This window comes from Asparagus officinalis, chromosome 5 (assembly GCF_001876935.1).
Source record: "Asparagus officinalis chromosome 5, Aspof.V1, whole genome shotgun sequence".
NCBI lineage: Eukaryota > Viridiplantae > Streptophyta > Magnoliopsida > Asparagales > Asparagaceae > Asparagus > Asparagus officinalis.
Window position 1 is genome coordinate 7,849,823 of NC_033798.1, and position 12,381 is coordinate 7,862,203.

Sequence of the window (12,381 nt, forward strand, 5' to 3'; positions counted from 1 at the left end):
TTCCCAAAAGTGGTTCAGAAGAAGTCATGACCGTAACAAGCTTATTTTCTCACCTCAATTTATTCCGAAATCATGCTAATAATTACCACAATGCAACACACTAGTCAGTATTCATGAGCACAAACAAATAGCAGATAAGCAACCCTTTTACTCAATCATTTTCCTTCGTAGATCAGTAATTCCCCCCAATAAAGACTCTTTGGTCACCGCCGCGTCCTCCTCCACAACCATCTCCTCCTCCACCACCACCACCGCCTCCTCCTCCTCCATTCACCTGGACGTTAACGCGTCCTCCTACGTTATGCTGGAAATTAATGTGCTCGAATTGTCCTGTCGACATCATCTCATATGTTTTATTTATTACGTAGTTAGCATAATCACCACCTATTGGAGGTGTGCTTGTGTGGGCCATAAGAGTTCAGTAGGCAACACACATGAAGAGAAAGAAGGCTGTGAAAATCGTGTGGGGACCACACCACGTGAATGAAGCAAAGGATCACGCGTTTTGTTTTTTTTTCCTTCTTCTCTCTTTGCGGACATCAAGGCAAAGGCCCACCCGAAAGTTAAGTACAAAGCATTATAAAAACCTTCTAGGGTTTCGTGAAGGATGGTGCAATTGAGGGGGTGGCTGCGGCAGGGCAAGCAAGGGCGGCTTTTGGTGAAAGGCGCAGTGCAGAGAGAGGGAAGAAAATCGGCTGAGAGAGTGTGGGGACTGTCTCGGGTTTTGTGAAGAGAGAAAAAAATATTTGGAGGCTGACATTTTCTTGTGAAGAAAAGCAAGGAGCCTATTTGAGGGTTTAGATTGTGAGAGTTGTAAACCCATTTTATTCTTTTTCTCTTTAATAGTAAATCTCCCCCTCCTTGCCCCGTGGATGTAGGCAGTTTGCCGAACCACGTAAAATTGGTTTATTTGTGTTTGTGGCAATTGTAATAGTTTTTAGGATCCCTCGACGCGCAGTCCTAGAGCTGACGAGAGGAAGAGCTAATATCCCACTTTGATGGGATATTAGGCTTCAGATTCTTATTCCATTTGAGAAACAAGAATTCTTATCAATCTTTCTCTCTTATTGTGCACCAGAAACTCTGCCGAAATTTTCGCTGCGCACAACAAGTGGTATCAGAGCCCAGATTTCAGATCTAGGGTTTGGTTGGAGGAGTAGATCAATTTGGAGGCCCGTTTAGGACTTCGTTGGTGATAAAGGTGGGATCTTTTGGTAAAGACTCTATCTTTCAGTTTTGGATCTATTCTTTGTTCGTTGGTGCGTAAGATGTCGGGGAAAGAAGGTGCTTCGGGTGTCGAGGGTGGTGCTTCTGGTGTGAAGACCATTCAGAGTTTGAATATCCACTCTATGAAGATAGATGTGAAGAAGTTTAATGGCACAAAAAATTTTGGATTATGGAGATGCGAGGTTTTGGATGCGCTGAACGCGCAGAATTTGGAGGATACCTTGGAGTTAGATGGCAAGCCAGATGAGATTGAAGAGAAGGTTTGGAAAAAGATGAATCGAACGGCGTATGGTGTAATTAGATCTTGTTTGACTCAAGATCTGCGAAAAAGATTTGGGAGATTCTCGAAAGCAAGTATTTGACCAAGAGTGTGGAAAATCGCTTGCATTTGAAGAGGAGGCTTTATCGTTTCTAATTGAAGAAGGGAACCTCCATTAGAGATCACATGAACCACTACACTAAGCTTCTTGCGGAATTGGCGAATGTAGATGTCGTGATTGAAGATGAGGACAAGACGTTGCTGTTATTGAGTTCCTTGCCCGACGAGGAATATGAGACATTCGTTCTTACTCTGATTAATGGGAAGGCATCACTTTCATATAGTGAGGTCACCGCTGCACTTATGAATTATCAGCTTCGAAAGAAGGATAAGGAGGCTTCAGTTGAGCCGGTAGCGGAGGCGTTGGTCGCAAGAGGGAAGGGTCCAAACCGAAAGAATTGGAAGTCACAGTCTAGAGTTGGAAAAGATCAGTGTGCTTGGTGCAAGGAGACTGGTCATTGGAAGAAAGACTGCCCAAAGCTCGACGAATGGATGAAGAATAAGCAGAAGGGAAAAGGGAAGCAACCATCATCAGAAGCAAACATCGTATCGGATGGTAATAATTCTGAGTCTTCTATTTATTCGCTTTCTATCAGTCCTACAGATAGCTATTCGGAGGAATCTGAATGGATGTTGGATAGTGATGCGACCTATCATGTGTGCCCTAGAAGGGAATGGTTCTCCAGTTTTGAGAAGCTGGTGGATAGTGGTGTGGTGTACATGGCTGATAATCGTGTATGCCGGATCCTTGGGATAGGAAGAATTCACATAAAAATATTTGACGGGACGGTTAGGGAGTTGATGTGAGATATGTTCCTTCTTTGAGGAAGAACTTGATCTCAATTGGAGCTTTGGTTGGAGAGGATCTGAAGGTTCGTGTTGAGGACATGGTTCTCGAGATTGCGAGAGACTCTCGTATTTTGATGAAGGGCGTCAGGAGAAATAACCTGTATTACTTGACTGGAGGAATAGTGGCAGGTGGAGAACTGGCGACTTCTGTTGATTCGACTAGACTGCGGCATTTGGGGCTTGGCCATTCCAGTATTGATTCCTCGCATAGATTGAAAGAGGGTGCAAAGACCTGCAGTTTGAAGTCCAGTGAACATGTTGATGTGAGCAAGAAGACCGAGGTGAAGTGTGGCACCTCTATTCACCGTGCTAAGGGTCGTTCTGGAGGAGTTCACGTGGATGTTTGGGGGCCTTCCAAGGGGGCATCATTGGGAGGTAATAGGCGTTTGGTTTCCTTTGTTGGTGACTGTTCTAGGCGTGTTTGGGTTGCAACCAAATCCCCTTTGGAGAAAGTCCTAGTAGTATCCAACAAATTGAAGAAGTGTGTAATAGACAGAAAGGTGAAGGTACTCCATTCTGGTGGGACTGCAGAAAAGTTTCTGGACAGAGGCTTCGACATATTTGGGTCATCCTATTAAAGAGTTGTCAACTGCTGTGATTGGAGGTAAAACTCCATTGGAAGATAGGTCTGGTAGTGTCACTTTATATGAGGCTTCGATGAGGGAGCCGATTGACTCTCAGCAGGTGAAGAGTTTTGGACAGACCTTAGAAGTATCGCAGCGGGTGGAGATTGATGCTACTCCACATTGGGTGGAGATTTTCCCACATACTCCAGGTCATTCTACATTGATTGGGATTCCAGCTGAGGTGACACAGCGTGGAAGTCATTTGGATTCGGATGCAGATGATGAGTTGGATTTTGATTCGAGTGCAGCTGGCAGACATAGTTTGGATATGGCCAGTGGTTCACCTCAGGTGGAGGTGTTTGAGGCCATTAGAGGTGCTATCAGCCGCAGAGTTGATGATATTGGAGAAGGGTTGTGAACTCTTCTATTGGATTGAGGCCTTTGGAGGCCATTTGAGTGAACTACGTTCGGCTTGATTCCTTGGTCAAGAGGATACGTAGGCAGTCTTTATGATGCAGCCGGGTTAGATTTTTGATGGGGGTGAGATTGCTTTGGTGAGTTGATACAGATATTTGGAGAGTGTTTGCATTCTCATTTGGGTCTTGACTTGTTATGGATTGAGTCTGTTGTCGTAAATTGTTTCACGGTGTATTGGACATAACAAGTGAGACATTTGGTTTGGTTGGTGTCGGCTCAGTTTTGGGAAAACTTCACCGAGGTGGAGAATTATTGGAGGTGTGCTTGTGTGGGCCATAAGAGTTCAGTAAGGCTGTAAAAATCGTGTGGGGACCACACCACGTGAATGAAGCAAAGGATCACGTGTTTTGTTTTTTGTTTTTTTCTTCTTCTCTCGTTGCGGACATCAAGGCAAAGGCCCACCCGAAAGTTAAGTACAAAGCATTATAAAAACCCTTCTAGGGTTTCGTGAAGGATGGTGCAATTGAGGGGGTGGCTGCGGCAGGGCAAGAAAGAGTGGCTTTTGGTGAAAGGCGCGGTGCAGAGAGAGGGAAGAAAATCAGCTGCGAGAGTGTGGGGACTGTCTCGGGTTTTGTGAAGAGAGAAAAAATATTTGGAGGCTGACCTTTTCTTGTGAAGAAAAACAAGGAGCCTATTTGAGGGTTTAGATTGTGAGAGTTGTAAACCCATTATATTCTTTTTCTCTTTAATAGTAGATCTCCCCCTCCTTGCCCCGTGGACGTAGGCAGTTTGTCGAACCACGTAAAATTGGTTTATTTGTGTTTGTGGCCATTGTAATATTTTTTAGGATCCCTCGACGCGCAGTCCTAGAGCTGACGAGAGGAAGAGCTAATATCCCACTTTGATGGGATATTAGGCTTCAGATTCTTGTTCCCTTTGAGAAACAAGAATTCTTATCGATCTTTCTCTCTTATTGTGCACCAGAAACTCTGCCGAAATTTCCGCTGCGCACAACACCACCATCATTGTTGCTGCAATAAAGAGTGGCGCCGCGAGAGTTTACAATTTGATTCTGCATGGAAACAAGATTATAGTACATATCAAGATAGTTGTCATTCAAAGAAATAATAAGATAGAGAGAGGGAGATACCGATGGTAATATGTAATAGTACGCCTGCAACAACAATATGAAAATAGCGAATAAATTAATACGAGGAAATTATATAATCACATCAACTAGATCATAATCTTGATTAGCATGCTTTTGAGGGAGAGAGAGAGTACCATGATGCCAATGGTAGATAGTTGTGATGATAACTCAATCCCAGGACCTAACGTCCATATTTATAAGTGGTAGCAAGTCTACTTTCTCTCTGATCTCTATAATTTAATTAATTAATAATGGTTCTTATCCTCTTATATATATGGAAAGTATTAATCTATGACTAATGCTATGATGCTGACTTATGGGACATTCATTTCTTTAGAGGTTAGTCACCTGGCACTCTTTAAATAGAAATGGAATACTTGTTGAAAGAACAATTTAATCTCTGTACTAGGGCCCCCACTTTCTTTTTTCTCAGTTAAAGACTTTTTTTTGGTCAATGAAAAAATATTTTATTCATTTACCAAGTAAGCAGTTAAGAAGTACATCATAAATTATTAACAGATCGAGCCTAGTAAAAACACTCATGCTACTCAAAACAATCCCTCTAAGTACTCCCTTACGTGTATTGGAACATTCTCATTCAAAATTTTTGAGTAAATGATGAACTTCACTGTACGGAACAATATGTCAGGTTCTCAAGCTTTTTGCTGAAAAATTCTGATATTCCTTTCCTGGCATATCATGTACACTGAAGTCAACAAAGCCATCCTCTTTAATTTCTTCTTAAATCCATTCCCTCTCAAGTTCATATTGTACCAGTTTACGAGCCGATTCCAACTACATGACCTCTAGTTAAATCCAAGCCAGTCCATAACTTTGTTCCATACATTTGCAGAATACTGACATTCAAAATAGAGATGATGACGGGATTCCATTTGACGATTGCTTGAACACAACACATTGAATAGTGTTTAGTATTCGCAATCTACACAATCTTTCTTGTGTTAGCCTGGACAGAGAGGCAAGCCACAAGATAAATGAGTGCTCAGGATAATGCCACCCCCCACCCCACCCAATAGTTTCAGAGAATATAGTTAATGAGGCTTGATGATTGATCTTTCTATATATAGAAGATATACTGATATTTCCATTATCACAGCAACCATTGAGGATGTTTAATAGGTTATCAATATTTCCAAATTTTATTCTCAGTGTATCTCTTACCCTTAGCATTTGCTTCCATGTCCATGAATCATTCTCTTTAGGTTAAACTTGCCAAATATTTGATTGTCTCAGATAGTTGTTGTGCACCCATTTGATCCAAAGAATATACTTTTTGAGATGTATCATCCAAAGGAGCTTAGCTACTGATGCATAGTTCCAAAATTTTGCTGAATAGACTCCCAATCCGCCATTCTTCAAATCCAGGCAGATAGAAGACCAGGACACCAAATGAACTTTATGTCCCCAGAGAAAATCAGCACACATGCTATCAATCTTTTTTAGAACTTTAATAGGTAGTATATAATTGCTTGTCCAAAAGATTTGAATTCCCAGGATAATTGACTTAATCAGCTACAATCTTCCTACATAAGACAGGTTCTATTGTTGTGCCAATTTTGAAATTGATCTGACACCTTATTTTAGTTTTTTAGAAAATCAGCTTTAAATTCGTAACCGGTGAGATTTAAAGTTGGGCTTCTCTATATCATTTTAAATTTAATCCCTCTAAAACCATTGCACCAAAACTCCTAAGTTATAACAAGAGCTGAGTTTATATTTTCATATTCTAACAATTATTGTGTAACCGGGAACTTTTCAATTTAAAAGAACATTCATGTTTGTGCATATGAAGTTCTGATTAATGTGAATTCTTTGTTTTATAAATGATGGCTCAAATATCAAATTGGCATATAAAGTGCAGGAGGGAATGGATGATAGGGAAGAGAAGGGAGGAGAAGAGAGGAAGGAAAGATGAGAGAGAAGTTGAAGAAATTGAGCAAAGAGGTGGGGTTGGAGAAAGAGGAAAAAAAGAGGTGAGAGTGAGAATATGAAAAAGGAAGGTGTTTTCTTTGGATTTTTTTGGGGTTGTTTTGCAAATATCTTGAGGATAAATCCAAACATAGAGATGGATTTGTTTTACAAAATTTAAAACTTGGGGATAAATCTAAAAATATGAGTTATCTGAGGGATACATATGCAAAAATGTCTTAATTTTAGTGCTTAAAAATTACCATCGGTGATCAGAAATGGCTAATCATTACAACTTTGTCATTTTTACGCTAGTGCAATCGGCGTTAGTTTATGCACCAGAATGGTATAATGATATCCCTTTATATGCGAATTTCATATTTTAGCCTATAAATTTTATGTGCTCTTTGTTTTTAAGTGTAGTAGGGAAAAAGAATAAACTTCAAATAAATGGCGGTTAGATCTGGACAAAAACAATCATTTTTCGATTTTTCAAAATCTTCAATGAAGTAAGCCTGCTCTTTTGGAATGCAATTCAGTTTTCATTGCAAGTTTGATTTTTGTAATTAACTTGCTGGATTACCCGATCTGTATGTTTGTCATCTTCTTCGATATCCAGTCCAGCATGCCTAAAAAATATTTTGATAAAGTATGAAGACTCCTATTGTAATTTTATTATGGGTAATGGTCATAAATGAAAAGTTAACATTCAATTTTTTACGGATGTTAAAAGAACTTAGTTTGTAAACATGGCATGGTAATTGTTAACGTATCAGCATCAGATTGTGCAATATATTTGGGATTGCTCATTGATTCCCCATTGATTGCCCATTGATTTTCTTCCTTTTTTATTTCTTGCCTTTATAGCTGGTTGATGTATATATATATATAGACGTGTAATCTCATTGTAAAATAACAAGCAAAGGAATATAATTTTGCTCTCATCTAACATGGTATCAAAGCTCTGCTCTTAAAACAGATCACCGCCTCCATCTTCTCTCTCTCACGTTTCCAGCGTCGACGACCACACCAGACCCGTGCTCCCTCCTCCGGCCAGAGCTTCGCCGCCATCCCGTCGCCGGCGAACACCTTCCCGTTCGCATCCCTGCCCTCCCCGACAAACCCAGATCCGAACCGCCATCCTGCTGGCCTCTTCAGACCTGAACCGCCGCCCAAAACCAAGATTTCTCCTCCAGCCAGAGCTTCGCCACTCAGACGGTCGCCAGCGAACTCCTCCGGCCAGATCCGCGCTTTCCGTCGCCCAGAACCGACCAGATCCGCGCTTTCCGCCACCCAGAACCGACCAGATCCGCCGCCCAGAACCGAGCTTTCTCCTCCAGCCAGAGCTTCGCTGCTCAGCCGGTCGCCAGTGAACTCCTCCGGCCAGATCCACGCCTCCCATCGCCCAGAACCGACCAGATCCTCTCTTCTTCTCAGCTGTCATACATAAAAGTGTGATTTTTGTGGGTTTGGTTCTCTTATGTTTGGTCCTTCTCTTCTTCTCAGCTGTCATACATAAAAGTGTGATTTTTGTGGGTTTGGTTCTCTTATGTTTGGTCCTTTTGGAATTGCTGATATGGAGAAATCTGAAATCTTTCGTTCTATTACTGTTATTTTGGATGGCTCTAATTATACTCTATGGTCTCAACGAATGAAAAGCTTCTTAATTGGACATAAGCTTTGGCGCATTATTACTGGCGATGTTGTTTAACCAGTCCGAGATGCTGATGAAAACAATACCAAGTATGCAGAACGTCTTGAAGATTGGGATAGCAAAAATCATCAGATAATTACCTGGTTCTGTAACACCTCTATTTCAGCCATTCATATCCAGTTTACTGATTTTGATACTGCAAAAGAAATTTGGGATTTCTTGTCCAATCGGTACAAAACTACAGGTCTTGCACACTATTATCAACTGCTCACAACTCTTGCCAGTCTTAAACAAGACTCTGGACAATCTGTTAATGACTTCCTTGCTGTCATTCAGCCTATATGAAATCAATTAGCATAAGCTAATATCAGCGATGATCATCTTCGCCTTATTCAGGTTCTCATGGCTCTACGTCCTGAATATGAATCTGTTCGTGCTGCTCTGTTGCATCGTGATCCTTTACCCTCTTTGGATGCTGCTGTTAAAGAAATCTTATTTGAGGAAACACGTCTTGGTTTGATTAAATCTCCTTTACCGGAAGTTGCTCTTGCTATCACTCGGCCACGCTCTGCATCTGGCTCATCCTTGTGTAAGAATTGTAGAAATACTGGACATACATTTGCAAATTGCTCTACTATTGAGTGCAGATACTGTCACAAACATGGTCATATTTTGGAAAATTGTCCAACCCGTCCACCTTGTCCTTAAGGAACTTCAACAAAATCTAAGTTTTTCTCTAAGGCTAGTTCTTCTGCTGCTGCTGTTACTACTCCTTCTGATGAGTCCCCTTCCTCTGTTCTTACTGTTAGCGATCTCGAAGCTCTTCTCAAACAGGTGATATCCTCTAATCCTTCATCTTCCACTGCATTAGCTGTCACTGCAGGTGATTCTTGGTTTCTTGACTCTGCTTGTTGCAATCATATGACTTCTCAAATGTCTCTCTTATCTAATAAAACTTCTAGCAAATTTCTGCCACCCATTCAAACTGCTGATGGTAATTGTATGTCTATTACCCATATTGGAACAGCATCTACCTCTAATTTAAACCTTCCTGATACTTATTGTGTCCCTAAATTATCCCTAAACTTAGCCTCGGTTGGTCAATTATGTGATCTTGGTCTAACTGTTCTTTTCTCTCCCCATGGTTGTCAGGTTCAGGATCTTCAAACGGGACAGATAATTGGCACGGGGCGCAAGGTGGGACGATTATTTGAGCTCACATCTCTTAAAGTTTCTGCTCCCAGATCGATTTCTGCTTCCACCACCATTCCATTAATATACCAGTGGCATCTTCGTCTTGGTCATGCATCCGCTAGTAAACTTCGTCCTTTAGTTTCTAGTGGAACTTTAGGTCTTTCCAAATTTGAGTCTTTTGATTGTTTACATTGTCAACTCGCAAAACAGCCTGCCTTATCTTTTAATCATAGTAACTCTAAATGTGATACTCCTTTTGGCTTGATTCATTCTGATATTTGGGGTCCTGCTCCTACTCCTACTGTGAATGGTTATAAATATTTTGTTTTATTCATTGATGACTATTCTAGATTTACATGGATATGTTTTCTTAAGCATAGATCTGAATTATCTCAAATCTATATTGATTTTTCTACCATGATTACAACTCAATTTTCTTGCTGTATCAAAATTTTTCGTACTGATAATGCCATGGAATATCAAGATTCTATTCTTCTTCAGTTTCTCAAACAGCAGGGAACTATTGTTCAGAGATCATGTCCTTATACCTCCTAACAAAATGGTCGTGCAGAATGTAAACATCGTCACATTTTAGATTCTGTTCGTGCTCAACTTCTTTCAGCATCCTGTCCTGAAAAATTTTGGGGTGAGGCTGCACTTACCTCTGTTTACACCATTAATCGTCTTCCTACTCCGGTCCTTCAGAATCTGTCTCCTTTTGAACGATTATATGGTAAACCACCTGATTACTCAAATCTTAGAGTTTTTGGTTGTGCTTGTTTTGTTCTTCTTAACCCCCATGAACATACTAAACTTGAACCGCGGGCTCGTCTTTGTTGTTTTCTTGGATATGGACAAGAACATAAAGGATATCGATGTTGGGATCCTATTTCTGGTCGGTTACAAATTTCTTGTCATGTCACTTTTTGAGAGCATACCATGTTCTCCACTCTGTCTAAATTTCATAGTTCTTTTTCCGCCTCTCAACCGTTCTTCACCGACCCTTCAATTGAGTTGTTCCCTTCCTCTGATACAGAATCTTTAGTTGAGCTTGATAATTCTCCTTCCACCTCTGCACCCACATCTGCAGCATCTGTCTCCACTGATGACCCTGAACCTCCTCTTCGTCGCTCTAATCGGATAAGAGAATCTCCTCGTCATCTTCAAGATTATCATTGTTTTTCTTCTATTGTTTCTTTACAAGAACCACGTTCTTACCGTGAGGCTAGTACTGATCCTCTCTGGCGGCAAGCAATGTCTGAGGAACTTCATGCCTTAGAGAAAACACATACTTGGGATTTAGTGGATCTTCCTTCAGGCAAAACTCCTATCGGATGCAAGTGGGTTTACAAGATTAAAACTCATTCTAATGGTTCTGTCGAGCGTTATAAAGCTCGTTTAGTTGCTAAAGGCTATACTCAGGAATATGGCATTGATTATGAAGAAACATTTGCTCCTGTTGCTCGTTTAACCTCTGTTCGTAGTCTTTTAGCTGTTGCTGCAGTAAAACATTAGCCCCTTCTTCAGATGGATGTTAAAAATGCTTTTCTCAACGGCGATTTGGATGAGGAAGTTTACATGCATCCTCCTCCTGGTTATTCTCATCCTCCACAAATAGTTTGTCTTCTTCGGAGAGCTTTATATGGTCTTAAGCAAGCTCCGAGAGCATGGTTTGCAAAATTCAGTTCCACTATTGCACGTTTTGGTTTTGCTTCTAGCCCTCATGATTCGGCCTTATTTATCCGTCGTACTGAGAAGGGTATTGTTCTGTTGTTACTTTATGTGGATGATATGATCATTACAGGTGATGATTCTATGGCCATCTCTGACTTACAAAACTACCTCAGTCAACAGTTTGAGATGAAAAATTTGGGGCCACTCAGTTATTTTCTCGGGCTTGAAGTCTCTTCTTGTTCAGATGGCTACTATTTGTCTCAAGCCAAATATGCTTCTGATTTGCTTTCCAAACCTGGTCTCACTGATTCAAATACTGCCTCAACACCATTGGATACCAATGTTAAGCTAACTCCATTTGATGGCACACCTCTTCATGATCCTACTTTATATAGACAACTTGTTGGTAGTCTTGTTTATCTAACCGTGACTCGTCCTGATATCGCCTATGCTGTGCATGTTGTCAATCAATTCATGGCTGCTCCTCGGACTATCCACTTTACTGTTGTTCTTCGTATTCTAAGATATGTCAAAGGCACTCTTCTTCATGGACTTCATTTTTCTTCTCATTCGTCCTTAATTTTAACTGGCTATTCTGATGCTGATTGGGCTAGTGATCCTACTGATCGTCACTCCACAACTGGTTACTGCTTCTTCTTGGGTGACTCGCTCATTTCATGGAGAAGTAAGAAGCAAACTGTCACATCTCGATCAAGTACTGAATCTGAATATCGGGCCCTAGCTGATACTACTTCTGAATTACTTTGGCTCCGTTGGTTACTTGAGGATATGGGAGTTCCACAATCCTCTGCTACCATTCTCCATTGTGACAATCGAAGTGCAATTCAAATTGCTCATAATGATGTTTTCCACGAACGCACCAAGCACATTGAGAATGATTGTCATTTTGTTCGTCAACATCTTCAGCATGGCACCTTACAACTTCTTCCTATATCTTCAATAGATCAGCCTGCAGATATTTTCACTAAAGCTCATCTTCCTGGCCGGTTCTGTCATTTACTTAACAAACTCAAGCTGGTCTCCACTAACCCATCTTGAGTTTGAGGGGGGGTGTTAACGTATCAGCATCAGATTGTGCAATATATTTGGGATTGCTCATTGATTCCCCATTGATTGCCCATTGATTTTCTTCCTTTTTATTTCTTACCTTTATAGCTGGTTGATGTATATATATATAGACGTGTAATCTCATTGTAAAATAACAAGCAAAGGAATATAATTTTGCTCTCATCTAACAGCGGGGACAACTGAAACGTGTGGGCTAAAAATCATAGCTCTGAGCTAGATAATGAGCCTTTGAAGTTGTTGTTCTTAACTGAAAGAAACCTAACCCTTGTCCAACAAGTTTCCAAAGTGGATGTGAGAAGTGTGGGATATACGT

At 40.8% G+C, this 12,381-nt stretch overlaps 1 protein-coding gene and 1 long non-coding RNA gene across 2 annotated transcripts; one reads left to right on the top strand and one right to left on the bottom strand.

Moving 5' to 3' along the window:
• LOC109840598 lies at positions 4,417-4,754 on the bottom strand. Its single transcript, XR_002246960.1, has 3 exons — positions 4,663-4,754; positions 4,529-4,552; positions 4,417-4,450 (listed from the first exon to the last, which is right to left on the bottom strand). It is a non-coding gene; the product is annotated as an uncharacterized LOC109840598 (long non-coding RNA).
• Positions 10,833-12,038, top strand: LOC109841474 (uncharacterized mitochondrial protein AtMg00810-like). Its single transcript, XM_020410441.1, has one exon. It carries the CDS (start codon positions 10,833-10,835, stop codon positions 12,036-12,038), a length of 1,206 nt encoding a protein of 401 aa, XP_020266030.1.

Excerpts from the sequence above, each read along its gene's own strand:
- LOC109841474 (XM_020410441.1), top strand. The coding sequence starts at position 10,833 with ATGGATGTTAAAAATGCTTTTCTCAACGGCGATTTGGATGAGGAAGTT.